We start from the raw sequence: 13,758 nt of genomic DNA on the forward strand, positions 1-13,758 counted from the left end.
GTTTTCTGACTCTAAATTGTGTTTTCTCATTTCTTAGGTTTTTCTAATTTACAATTAAAACATTTTCAGCTATTTTCCAACTTCTTCTGTGTGGATTTCAGCTTTTAGCAGTTCAGCACTTTTGTTTTCAGGTGAAAATTTCTGTATTTTTCATCTCATTCAACATTTTTAACTTAAAATTCAGCAATTAATTCATTTCAGTGCATACATTCAGATTCAAGCATTCACACTGCAGTTTCTTCAGAAAATGCACTTTCTAGTCTCCCTGTGTTCTTCTGTGCGTATTTAAGTCGTGTCTACTCGTGTACTAGTTGCTGGTCTGTCTGTAAATTTCCTGTGAATCTACTGAGTTTCATCCGTGTGTTCTCCCTGCTATCTACCTTCATGTGCCTCTGCTCACCCTTCTTCATGTTCATGTTTAGTAGTTTTGTTTTTCCCAGTTCAGATTATCTTTAGTTCTGTTTGCCATTTTCACCTTGTGTTTCATTTTAACAATAAGTCTCCTTCACACCTCCATGACTGCCTGCGCTTGGATCCTCATGTAATTCCTCCACACGGCTCATCCCATTCGCCATGACACATGTTTTGTATTTGCATATACCCACAGACATGAGCAAAGGGAAGTTACTCACTGTTTTTATTGTCATTACCAAATTGATCAGACAGGCAAATATACTATATCAGAGTATACTTTGGCTTTTGTTCTCATCAAATCCAGCACCTGGCTTCTTAAACATGTTAAATTGACAAATACATTAACCCATAATAAATAAATAATCTTCAAATTGGCATATAAATAGTTAAATAAGTTAATAAATATGCAAATATATTATGCAAGTAACCAAACCATCTGAGATAAATTAAGAGCTTGGTGATATATCAAATGATAGTGATGTGTGAATTATTGCAATCTATAAAAAGAATATAAAATATTTTGCATTTGTAATCAACACTGAGATTTTTTATGAATTTTTCTACATGTTTCCTGAAGAATTTACTGTGAGGTTTTGCTTATGTCAAAAGGCAGGGTTTTGATACATGCATTTGAAAAGTCTGAGAAGTCACAAGCCGTCCTCTGACTCAGATTTTTGAACTAGAAAAAAAAAACATATAAAGAAGAAAGGATTGTCCTTTCAGTCCTCAGAGCTGCAGTCACCCTCTGTTGACTGCCCTTTGAAACAGGCCGACTCATAATGCTTGTTCAGGTAGGATTTGAGCGCGAAGCTTTTACGACAACGTTTGCAGGAGTAGTGTTTGAAAGCTGAGTGCGTCTGCATGTGGGCACGCAGGTTGGAGCGGTCAGCAAAGGCTTTGCCACAGTGAGCACAGGCAAACGGTTTCTCCCCAGTGTGAGACCTCATGTGACCCTGCAGGAGCCAAGGCCGGCTGAAAGCTTTGCCACACACCTTGCACTCGTGCTTCATGTCATGGGTCAGCATGTGCATGGCCAGAGCCGGCATAGACACATAAACTTTGTGGCAGGTTGGACATTTCCTGGCCTGCTGACTGTCCAGACTTCGGTGAGTCTGCTTGTGCCTACTCAGATTGGAGGATGTGGCATACGACTTGCCACACTCACTGCACACATGACGTTCTTTGGATTTTCCTTTGGCGGGGCTGCAATCTGTTGAGCTGCTTCCCTCGTTGCTGTCCAAATGGCTCCCTTCCATGTGAGAGCATCTCTGTTTAGGCCTCCGGTGCGAGCGACCATCAGAGATGAGAAAGCCACTGATTGTGCATGCCTCCGTTTCAGGGCTGCTGCTGTCCGACTCAACTGTGGCACTAGAAACGGGGCTGTCCGGATCTTCCATGTCGTGGTCAGAGAACTCTTCCCCGCTGCTGCCCCCTGGGGAGTACAGGGGCCCTGCTGTGAGCCCAGTCTGCTCATGACTTGACTCCTTTGTGCTCTTAAACACTGAAGGGATGATGTAATCCTGGATGTAGCCTGGGAAAGAAAATACATATTTAATATAGACTCTAGAATTAATACGTGGAAAAGAAAAGTGTCTTCTTACCCCAACCTCAATATGAAATCTATTCAGGAAACTATTTGTAAGTGCCAGGTTTAGCAAGCTCTAAGACTGAAATATTAATGAATCTGTGATGCACCTTTGTGATTCAGTCGATACTCTCAGTGGCTCCATTGAGAGCAATCACAAAGTTAAATAAATGAAAACATAATGTGCTGACTCTGAATCAAGAGTCAGGCATGTATAGTGCAAGCCAGCCTGGACTTTCTTGTCAGAGCCCTGCAGCTGCAGCAGCAGCAATCTGTCTAAATGTGTTTTGGAAGAAGGAACGGGTGGGGAGGGATGATCAAAACAGAGCATCTATGCAGTGAATCCCCTCAATCACTAAATCGTTTTAATCAGATCATTCCCCATCTGTGACGTTTGTGAGAGTGTTCATGAGTATGGTAATGGGGAGACTGAGTGACAGGTGGGGGTCTGCAATTTGGCAAAGAGGGAAGGGAGGGTTGGAGAGTGTTTTGTGGGTATGGTGGGGGTTCTGATCTTAGCAGCAGTCAGTGGTATATTCACACACACACACACACACACACACACAAAATGGAACACAAAGGGAAGCAGACAGCTGGCATCCTAAATCTGAGGACAAATTATTCAGCTCTGACACAAGACCTGTGATGTTGGTTGTGGGTGAAAAGGGGGAGGGGGTAAATCCACTCAAAGAATACGTTTCTTATTTCTTAAATCTAAACACACACACACACATCATGTTGTTCTCACACCCAGCCTCTGTAGAAATCCCACAGATGAAAATCTCCTCTGCCAGTGCACAGCTCAAGTTTCACTTTATTGAATTACCTGCAGCACTCTCTATTTTCCAGTCAATACCCATCCTCTAAAAACCCTGTTCCATAACCTCTCACTGTTTCACATATGGATTGTGTTGCTGCAATCCTACTCCCTTTGGCTATCTAACATCCTGCAGGATCAGATGGAGAGAGATGGAGAGATGAATGGGCGGGTGGGGGTGGGGGTGAGGGGTGATAAGAGGAGAGTCAAGGGCAACGGCACCATCTAAGGACACGACAATCCCACGTGGCTATCTGCTTTCGTCTGAGTTTTCATCTTTATTTTCTTGTTGGACCTGAGAAACGTCTGCATCAGTGTCTCCACGCATGCACGGCTCATCATTCACGTACACAATAGTATTAAAGCCAAAGGCTGCTGTGTGATCTGGTCTGAGTATTAAGCAGATTTAGCCAGCATGACCTGAATACTATTTAGCATCTGCCGAGTTAGAAAACAAAAGTCCAGAGCCATATGAAGTAGGGGGGGTTGGCACTGGCTGTAGGGTTTTGGGGGTTTCCAAAAGTGATTATATAGGAAGCACGACTTTGTGTATAAATCCCTGTTTATTATATGTTAGAGGAAAAAAATTTTGCCTCTTCCTCCTTGTGAGGAAAACCATGTGAAACACTTTGTGCAGACAAATCAGTCTACAACCTACACAGCAAAGTAGAAAACGCAACTCAGAGAGATGTTTACTCACTGTTTTCACTCAGACGCACCGCCAAGTTGGTGGCTGACTCAGTGATGGCATGTGTCACGGTGTAAGAGTCATCCCAGTGCTGCTCCTGCTGCTGATGTTGATGATGATAGTAGTAGTTGGAAGAGGAGAAATCGTGAATCTTTGGCAGTTTCACCAAAAAGGAGCGTGGCATTTTTATTTTCCTCTGATGAAAAAGTGATCTAAACCTCCTAGAATAAAACGCAAACATGCAGTTGAACAGGAAAAATAACTACGCTTCCAGGTGGCCTTCTTGGAAAGGCCAATCAGCTGAGGATGCTGGAAAAAAATCTTTTTGGAAATTATTCAACGCCAAAAGAGAAAGAGAAAAGAGCAGCAAAGACAGAGCATAGCACAGAGTGGATGGAGAGGAAGACAGAAAGTGGCGAGGGTGAGACAGAGGCGCACACACACACACACACACACACACACATACACATACACTGAGAAAGAGAGAGAGAGAGATGTCTGGACTAGCTGAGCTCAACACTACTGCAGTCTTTTATACGTGGGCCATGAGCCCCAAAGATCAGGTGGTGCTTTGGAAGAGGGAGCTGCTTAGCATTAATCCATCAAACATCCCAAGGGACACACGTCAAATTACCACGAGCCGTCTGTGCTTTTCCCTGCAAGCGCACTCACACACATGCACGTACACACTCACAGCAGTCAACCACCACCTTCTCGTCTTCCCACATCCCCCTCGTTTCGCCCCTCTGTCTCTGTCTGAAGAAGGGCAGACAATAGTGATGCAGAAGCACGTGGGTGACACTACACACAACATCTTGTCCTCCATTGTCTTTCAATGAAGTAGCTAACACAATTCATACTGCCTCAAACACATTTCACCCAACCTACCAACAACAGCATATCCGGCTCGTTACTGAAATGTTAAACTGGAGTGACATGCTCCTAGCATCAGAATGGCTCTGATATAGATATATATATATATTTAAAGTCAAATCTTCTCTTAAGCACTATAAGCACTATTTTTTCAGCTGCTCCCTTTAAGTGTCACACACCTGCACCTCTGCATGCCCCCCTTCACCACATGCATGAATTCTCCCTGTTGTCTTCCATCATATTCTACTTTTGACCAACTTGTCCTTTATCTTGCTTCTGCAACTCAACCTTGTGTCTTTAACTTTGTCTCTAATGCTCCCAATCTGAGCTGTCCCTCTGATATGGATCGATTTCTGATCTTGTCCATCCTGGTCACTCCCAGGGAACACCTTAACAGCTTTAGCCCTACCACCTCCAGCTGGGCTTTATGTCTTTGTGTCAGTGCCACCATCTTTAAACCATACATCCTAGCAGCTCTCACTAAAATCTTGAAAATCTTCCCGTTCACTCTTGCTGTGATCATTCTGTTATTGTGTCTCACACACACAACAAAAACCTTCCTTCTCTTCGCCATAACAGCCAGCTCTCTCCCTTAACCCATCATAGTCCCAACATTTAAAGTCACTACTCTCACCTCTACTCTTCTGACTTTTGGTCAACAGCACCGGAGGCGGTCATTGCTAACCTGGGTCCCAACCGATACGGTATGAAAATCTCAATCTTTATGATCCACATGCTTGATTTGGCAAAGATTTTATGTTGGATGCCCTTCCTTACACAACCTATCCCATTTATCAGGGCTATACTATGAGTACATTATGGCTTATGTCCCCTCCATCAGTTCCTCTAATGTCCACTTGAGGCTGGCTCGAACCATAACTCCCCTGTTTGTTAAAATGTGCAAATGTTTACATCATGGTATAATATATATATACTACAATATATACCATATACAACACAATAGACACTTTATGAGTCCCAGCGTTCCACAATAATGCCCTAGTACATATGAAGAGAGGGAAAGAAATGGTGCTTCATCCACACATTAGATTACAGCATTTGAAGTTAATCTAAAGTAGTTTCATAGTCATCCAGCAGATAAAAAATGTCCCATGTTTGACAGAGATTTTGCACTCACTAACCTCCTGTCCGAGCGGGTCTGTTTTCTTTTTCTTTCAGCTGCAAAACAAAACTTTTTTTTTTTTTCATCTCCATCCTCTGTTTTATCTAGGGCAGTTTTACATTTCTCTGAAGACCGACGAGCACTCTATTACCATGCAACCCTCATCAGGATAAAAAAGGCCCCCACAGCGAGTTCCGGACTGTCGTCTATGACTTGTTGACCTCTCAGTGCCTGCAGGGGTCACAGGGTCACATTGTGGTTGGTCCAGAGAGACAGCAGCAGCTTAAACGCAAGCTGGTTGGCCCACCTCACAGATGGCTCTGCAGGTTCAGTGTGATTGGATAATTAAAAACAAAATCTATAAACTCACTAATAGATGTTGATGGGAAAGCATTTTGAATTGGGAACTCATATAATGGCATGTTTAGAAATTCTCTGTGGTCCAGGCTAAATAACAGACTCTCAGTGATGCTAATACATTATTTTATATTATATATTTTCACATTATTGCCAACAAATTGAATGAAAAGTCCAGGATACAAATGAATGTGCCCTACCAACAAGTGTGTGCATCTTACTCCTCTGTGCTGAGGAGCTGCAGGGTTGTATAGAAACTGTTAAAAACACATGAGTGACGGACACTGGTGAGTTTTTCCACCTTCAGTGGAAAAGTGATACATCTAGCTAAATGAAAAAGATCATTGCATATTTCACTGCTACAATAATCATAATGTTATAATGACTGCTGTAATGATATGACTGTCAAGAGTAAAAAGATGAGACAAGTCTGTGATTGAGCGGGGTGGTTTGTTAGTATGACAAGTATGAATATTCTCTGTTTATTTATTAATTTATTTGACTGACGAGCTGTGCTGGTGCATTTTGAGATTCTTTAATATAAAATACTGATGTTAAGGGGCATGCCTAGTCAAATGAAGCTACGCGAAAGCAGGATTTAACTGTGGCATGTTAAAATAGCATTTATCCTTTTGTAATGTTTTTGATTGCAACCTTGTGTCTGCCAGATGGAAGAACAAAACCTAAGACTGTGCAAATTATATAACAGCGTCTTTGTGTGACAGCTGGGAGCTGTTTGTTTCAGCATTCAGTTTTACTAAAACACACTAAAAATTCAATTTTTCCAGGAAGTACACTGCTTTTTAGACCTTTTTGTCTTTTTCCTGGTTTAAGCTGGAGGACCATCAGTTTCATTAGTCAGAACAATTCCAAGCTATTTAAAAAAAAAATCAACAACAAGGTGGAAAATATGGGAAACGGTAATGCCCAGTGTCTTTTTACAGTCCATGTTGGACCTATTTTTAGCTGTGCGGGTCACATGAACAGACCACATGAACACATTATGTTCATGTGGTCAGATGTTTTAAGATGTATATTCTGTGACTCCATAATTCTGTATGCTTTTGAATGACATCTAAAACTGAATATGAGGGATCCGGTCATTGCTGAGTCTGATTAAATGCATGTTATGCAGCACTGTGGAGAATGCACCCAGAGATTGTCTATGAAAGCCTGTTGAGCTGTGATAAGTGAGATAATTCGTGTTAATCACATATAGTCATTATACAGGCATCTGAAAAACAAACACAGGTCCTTTTCACTGAGGCATCTTTTCAACACCTCTACAAAAATCTCCGACTCTGCCATCTGACAATGAGGCAGCTGCATGCTTGTGAATGAGGGTGATTGTCTCTTTTCTTTTAATCAGCACACAAGATTTTCCCTTCTTCAATCTGCACGTTTTTTTCACAGGTTGATTGTGAAAAAAAAATTGGGAGCTGCAGAGGGTGACTTTTGATTCATGTTTCAACATATTTCATGCTTTTTTTTCCCTTTAACCAGCCAGTTTTGTGCAAATGGTGTGAGGAATGCTCCTCTGAGATTTGTCTTGCAAACCTCAACTCAATTGGAAGTGACTGTTTAAAGTCTTGCACAATCTGCCATATGCACACCCCTTCCCTTTGAGAAGAGAGGCATGATGAGAGGTCAGAGAAGGGGATGGGACAAATTTTCAGTCATCAAGTGAGGTGACTGACAAGGGATGGATTGTGGATACTAAGGGAATCCCAAAAAGGGGGAGGAGGTGATGTAGAACTGCGTTTTAATCTAGTCAGATCTCAGACCTGATAAAAGGAATCTGTCCATCTCTCTTTTAGATTCTCTGGGTCATCAATCACATATGCCACTGGCCTCTACTCTGGCTGATATCAGAGTCTCTAGGGAGATGGAAAGCGTGAGCTACAGATGCTTTGTGAAATGGGAAAGCTAGCATGATAAAGGGGAAATATGGTGAATACAGAATATGATGATGTGCCTGATATACATGATGCTACTATAAGAGATTTTTTAAAAAGATCACATTCATGTATATATGTAATCATAATGAGAGGAAGATTTTTTTTGCCTTTATATGATATGTTTTATACGATTCCGACTTCTTGTTAATTACATTTAAGGAAAGGTAGTCAGTGGTAAAAAAGAAAAACAGTAAACAATGTCTCAAGCTCAGGCTACGTCCACACGTACCCGGGTATTTTTGAAAACGGAGATTTTTCTATGCATTTGCACCTTTCGTCCACACGTAAACGGCGTTTTCGGTCACTGAAAACGGAGATTTCTAAAAACGCCTGCCAGGGTGGATATTTTCGAAAACTCCGTTTTTGCATTTACGTGTGGACGAGGAAAATGGAGAAAACGCAGTGTCAAAGGTGTGCGCCTTTTTTGACGTCACACTGTGCGCCACGTTATTGTTTCGGTGAAATGAATTTCTACAATACTGTTACTATTAATTGTACTCTCTGCAGTGTTTAAATGCTTACATATACACACACAGTTACTGTCCCGACTCGGTTCTGCTTCTATGACCCATATTTGTTTACTATTTCCCACCGAGGCTTCTAGACTTCTGATTGGCCAACATTTCTACACGGTTAGTAATATATCGCCACCTGTTGCTTTAGCATGTTACTAGCAGCGTTTTCCGTCATGTCTGCATTTACGTGTGGACGGGATTATTTTTTAAAACAAAAACGGAAAATCCCCGTTTTCAAAAATACCCGTGTACGTGTGGACGTAGCCTCAGACTACTCTCCCGTCCACAATGAGACGGCGTTTTCCTCAAGGAAAAACGCAGCGTTTTGAAAACACTCTCGAAAACGCATACATTTCAAAACGGAGCTGTCCCGTCGCAGTGTGGACGCTCAAAAACGCAGACTTTCGAAAACGATGAGGCATGTTGGTCATATGATGCAGTCATGTGACCAATTAAACAAAGATAGCGGAGGGCATTATACAGCAAAAAGATTAATATCAGTTTGTGCATGCTCCAGATAGCTATTCTTCAAATTCTTTAATTCTCACTCGCTTTTGCAGCTTTATACTTTTGTGTTGCTCGCAGCAACAACTCCACCTCATTGTTAGTCCATTTAAAAAACTCAGTGCTTTTCCTCGACATTTTGCCGCGACATTTCAACAAGCCAGAAAGTAAATGAACGGCAGACCGAATCTTCTTGCGCTTCACGCATGCGCAGTACTGGAACGTAAGCGTTTTCAGCCGTTTCAATCCGGTCGTTAACTACAGCACAGCCCATGCAGCAGTATATGAATGACTAACCTCGTATTGTGGATGGATTATCTCAGTTGTTCTCCTGGCTGAAGTTTAGTCCTTTTACAGCATCCTGCCATGAGATTACATTTGTTCCTGACCACCGAGAACACTCACGTTAACTTTTATCGAGTGGAAAAAAAGTTAGCTTGTTTATGTTATGCTAACATAGCTGTGTCGCTAGCGGTCACGTAGCACATCATTATATACCAGCTAGCCAAACTTCAGTAACCCTACAAACGTCACTGCTGTTTAGTTTTCTGTCTTCATTTATGTTGGAAGTGATAGCAGAGCTGTACGTTTGAATTTGTTTCCAAAACCCCGCAGTCAGGACATGCTATATTGTATTTAGATAGAAGCTAGCGAGCTAACTTCCTGCTAACTTCTAACTCCATTAAATGTCATAAATTCCGTTTTCATGGATGCCTGGATGTTAAACTCAATTGTTACACCTGGTAGAGCAGAACACTGATCATTTTATTAAAGATGAAAGACTTTAGACAGTTTTTCAACTCTCAGTAATGCCACAGTGATCGTTTGATATATGAACCTGCAGCAGAGTTTAGGCCCAGACACGGCTAGTGACGTCAGACTGAACGACCAGATAGAGATTGACAGACCACGTGACTTTCGCGCATTGCTTTGTGGGTACGAGTGACAACAAAATCAAAACACTGCATCAAGCGCTAGCATTTCCAGCACCGGTAATCATTAATTCTGCGGTTTTAATCCCTACTTGTACGTCTATGTGGACGCACAACTCTGTGAAAACGACTGAAAATGATAGTGTGGACGCGGAGCGTTTTCAGACATATATGCCATTTTCAAATTTATCCGGGCTACGTCTAACAGGTCTTGTGTTAGACATAGCCTCAGACAGGGCCCTAGTGGATTGCATGATTAATTGGAAACCTGACCTTTTGTTTTGTTTTTACATTCACATGAACCTCACTCTCTTGGCATGCTTCTACTATCTCATAACGTGTTTTATGACATCCTGTCTGCCGCTGGCATCAGTCGACACACAAGCTAATCAGCCAAGATTGTGTAGCTTCTCCTGCAGATCATCATGCAGGTGTGTTGTTGAAGATTTCAGGCAAACACATCACTAGACTACTGCACCACTGCATTTCTCCTACCTTTTCTTGTTCTTCTCATGACCCCTTTCAAGCAAGGGCGTAGATTTGGCATGGACGGAAGGGACATGTCCCCACCAATATCCAGCGATTATTGAATTGTCCCCACCAATAATTTGATCTCTTCGAATAAAGAAAAACAAACCCGATAGAGAGAAAAAAACGATCTGTCAACGTCTCATTCACCTAGCGGTGCAGAAAGAGTTAAATTACGTTCTCTACTGGAGTCCTGCCTCATGTGACAAATATGGCCAATGTGATTGGCTGTGCCTTTCAGGGAGCTCTGTTTAGTTTTAGCAGCGGCAAGCCTGCACTGCGAGGACCTGCAAGGAGGAGAGGAGGATGGAAGCACAAAGGAAGAACCTGGATATAAAAAAGTATTTTTCAAAGAAACCTGTAAGTCACTTAAAGTCAAGTTCACCCATAAAATGTGTCCATCATAATAACGTTACAGGCAATGCTACGCCATACTTGCCAACACTTCCGATTTTTCCGGGAGAATCCCGAATTTCAGTGCCCCTCCCGAAAGTCTCCCGTTTTTCCACCCGGACAACAAAATTGAAAAACCGTATCCCAGATTGGCACAGCCAATTCCAGTTTCCAACAATGGCTATTACTACTGCAGCTACTTAGTTTTAGTATTACTCTTATTAATCTTTCTGGGTCGCAAAATAAACTTTTAACATATTTTCAGGCGAGAATGTAGCTGTGTAAACTTCAAATATCTGAACCGATGAGAACAGCAAACTCCCGGCACATCGTTTTAGACTTCGGCCCACATCAGTCTAAAATTGTATGTAACCATGAACAACGTGTTGCCATGTCCACCAGGAGAGACTGGACAGTATAGATGTAAAACCAATATGCCAGCAGTTCATCTCAGTTAACGAGAGGAGCAGGCATGTGTTTGGCTCCCTCACATAGTGGACATTGAGTTGTTGTGTGGGGCACCAGTAGTCCATGTCTGTTGCTGTAACAGTAGTTCATGTTTAGAATAAACAATCCCAGCTCACTGAGCTGATCGGGGCAATAGTGCCTAAAATGTTGCATAATTTTGCTGAGAGGTCTTTTACTTTGTGGTAATCTTAGATGAGTAGTTTTATGGACAAAAACCAGCAGATCATTCAGTGTTCCCTTAGTGCTAATGTATCAGAGATGTTGGTGTACTATATCTGGGGCGCCTCTGTCAGTGCGCCCCAGGGTGGCTGTGGCTACTATGTAGCTTGCCATCACCAGTGTGTGAATGTGTGTGTGAATGGGTGGATGTCTGGATATGTAAAGCGCTTTGGGGTCCTTAGGGACTAGTAAAGCGCTATATAAATACAGGCCATTTACCATTTACCATAACTGAAGTAATGTTGTTAAGTCCTTAAAGTCATATTCCTCCCACAACTCCACCCAGTGCTTCCTGCAGAAGTTCTCTGATCACTCTGCAATAGTCGGCCTCATCACTGATGGGGACGACAAGGAGTACAGAGGACTGACTCAAGACTTTGTGGACTGGTGCCAGCTGAACTACCTCCAGATCAACACTAGTAAAACCAAGGAGCTGGTGGTAGACTTCCACAGGCACAAGCATCCTCCACTGCAACCACTGAATATCCAAGGTATGGACATTGAGGCTGTGGACAGCTACAGGTACCTTGGTGTTTATCTGAACAACAAACTGGACTGGACTCATAACTCAGACGCCCTCTACAGGAAAGGGCAGAGCAGGCTGTACCTGCTGCGGAGACTCAGGTCGTTTGGAGTGGAGGGCCCACTCCTGAAGACCTTCTATGACTTTGTGGTGGCCTCAGCCATCTTTTATGGTGTGGTCTGCTGGGGCGGCAGCATCTCTGCTGGGGACAGGAAGAGACTGAACAGGCTGATCTGGAGGGCCAGCTCTGTTCTAGGATGCCCTCTGGACCCAGTGGAGGTGGTGAGTGACAGGAGAATGGTGGCTAAGCTGTCATCCCTGTTGGACAACATCTCCCACCCCATGCATGAGACTGTGACAGCACTGAGCAGCTCCTTCAGTGGCTGCAGCACCCACGGTGTGGGACGGAGAGATTTCACAGGTCTTTCCTCCCCACTGCTGTCAGACTCTACAATAAAGACTTTAACTGATCAAACACACACATCCACACATGTGCAATAACACTAAGTGCAATAATCTTTTCTGGCATCGTTGTATTTTTACTCAGTTGTATATAGCATTTGTATTCTATTTTTATCTTATTGTATATTTTATTCTATTTTATTCTACTGTATATAGTATTTTATTTTATTCTATTCTGTACAGTTGTGTACTGTATTTATTCTTATCTTATTTTATTCTAATTTTTGCTTCATAACTTTTGTACTGTCCACTTCCTGCTGTGACAAAACAAATTTCCCACATGTGGGACTAATAAAGGTTATCTTATCTTATCTTATCTTTTATTGTCATGACTGTATTTGAAGCTATTTTTATTTTTGTATGATACCTGATATATATGGAATATGGCTGAAGTAAACTGAAGTCTAAAATACTTAGTCATTTGTTTAATAGTAACTTAACATTATATAATTGACATATAAAACTATGAATTGTAATTTTAAATGGTTTAAAAGCATTTAGAATAGCATATGTAGGCAAGTATATTTCTCCTTTTTCTATCAAGAAGCAAAGACAGGAAAAAAAAGAAACAGGGCAGGGTTCGGTGGTTGAATCATCCGTCCCCACCAATACCAAAACCAAATCTACGCCCTTGCTTTCAAACAAAGGTCTCCAGTCCTTAGATGAAATATAATAACTATAAAAACCATGTCACCTGCTCACTGATGTTGTCTCTCTTTGTTTTTTTTCTGTCTCTCTCCCTTTCTCCTTGATCTCCTATCTGTTATCGTTTGTTTTTGTCTGAGCTCCAGAGCTTTCATTCATCATTCGTCCATTTATTCATCGTTGAACTGCCTAGTTAGTGAAGCCCTGGCTCTTGACTGTACCTTCGGACCTGACATTGTCTTCCCCACTCTGCTGTACAGGTCTTCCCTGGAGTGTGGTGAGCCTGCCTGTTTGAGGGGGTGTTTTCTACAGAGAGTTTTGGATGTGTGCCTCAAAACATCAAAACACAACTCAAGAAAAGGAAAAGACACAGTGTGTTAAAGTGTGAGCTTAATAGATCTTTTTAAATGGTTCCCTTTTTTCACCTGCACTTAGCCTTTGTGCAAAGCTAAGTGATCCACATCCTGACTTCATCTCTGAACTTGCATGAGACTGGTATTGATCTTGTTACTGAGTCACTTCATTCTGCTTTTAAGAAATGCTTCTGACACGATTCAATTACTAAATGTTCTGTACTCTAAAAACCCAACAGCTCATGTGTTCTTAGGTCAAATTCTGATTGATTGGCAAGTGTGACAGTGGGGTTCACCAGATTTGAAAAAAGCACAAAACTCACCCCAATAAAAGACCAAGTAACAGAATATGCAAAGACAGTGGCTACAGTGGACACTTTCATTGTTTTGAACACTTTGCA

General features: G+C 42.0%; 1 protein-coding gene across 3 annotated transcripts; it reads right to left on the reverse strand.

Moving 5' to 3' along the window:
* Window positions 1-626: 626 nt before the first annotated feature.
* On the reverse strand, window positions 627-9,178 carry LOC100711115 (transcriptional repressor scratch 2). Of its 3 annotated transcripts, none has more exons than XM_025907613.1 (3): window positions 9,132-9,178; window positions 3,517-3,725; window positions 627-1,945 (listed from the first exon to the last, which is right to left on the reverse strand). In XM_025907613.1, the coding sequence occupies exons 2-3, from the start codon at window positions 3,686-3,688 to the stop codon at window positions 1,134-1,136; spliced, it is 984 nt and encodes a 327-aa protein (XP_025763398.1). In that variant the 5' UTR covers window positions 3,689-3,725; window positions 9,132-9,178; the 3' UTR covers window positions 627-1,133. The 3 variants fall into 3 exon arrangements, with proteins under 3 accessions (XP_025763398.1, XP_025763399.1, XP_003446555.2); XM_025907614.1 differs by lacking the exon at window positions 9,132-9,178 and adding an exon at window positions 5,520-6,553; XM_003446507.5 differs by lacking the exon at window positions 9,132-9,178 and having other exon boundaries at window positions 3,517-4,376.
* Between the last annotated feature and the right edge of the window lie 4,580 nt (window positions 9,179-13,758).

This window comes from Oreochromis niloticus, linkage group LG5 (genome assembly GCF_001858045.2).
Source record: "Oreochromis niloticus isolate F11D_XX linkage group LG5, O_niloticus_UMD_NMBU, whole genome shotgun sequence".
NCBI classification, from domain to species: domain Eukaryota; kingdom Metazoa; phylum Chordata; class Actinopteri; order Cichliformes; family Cichlidae; genus Oreochromis; species Oreochromis niloticus.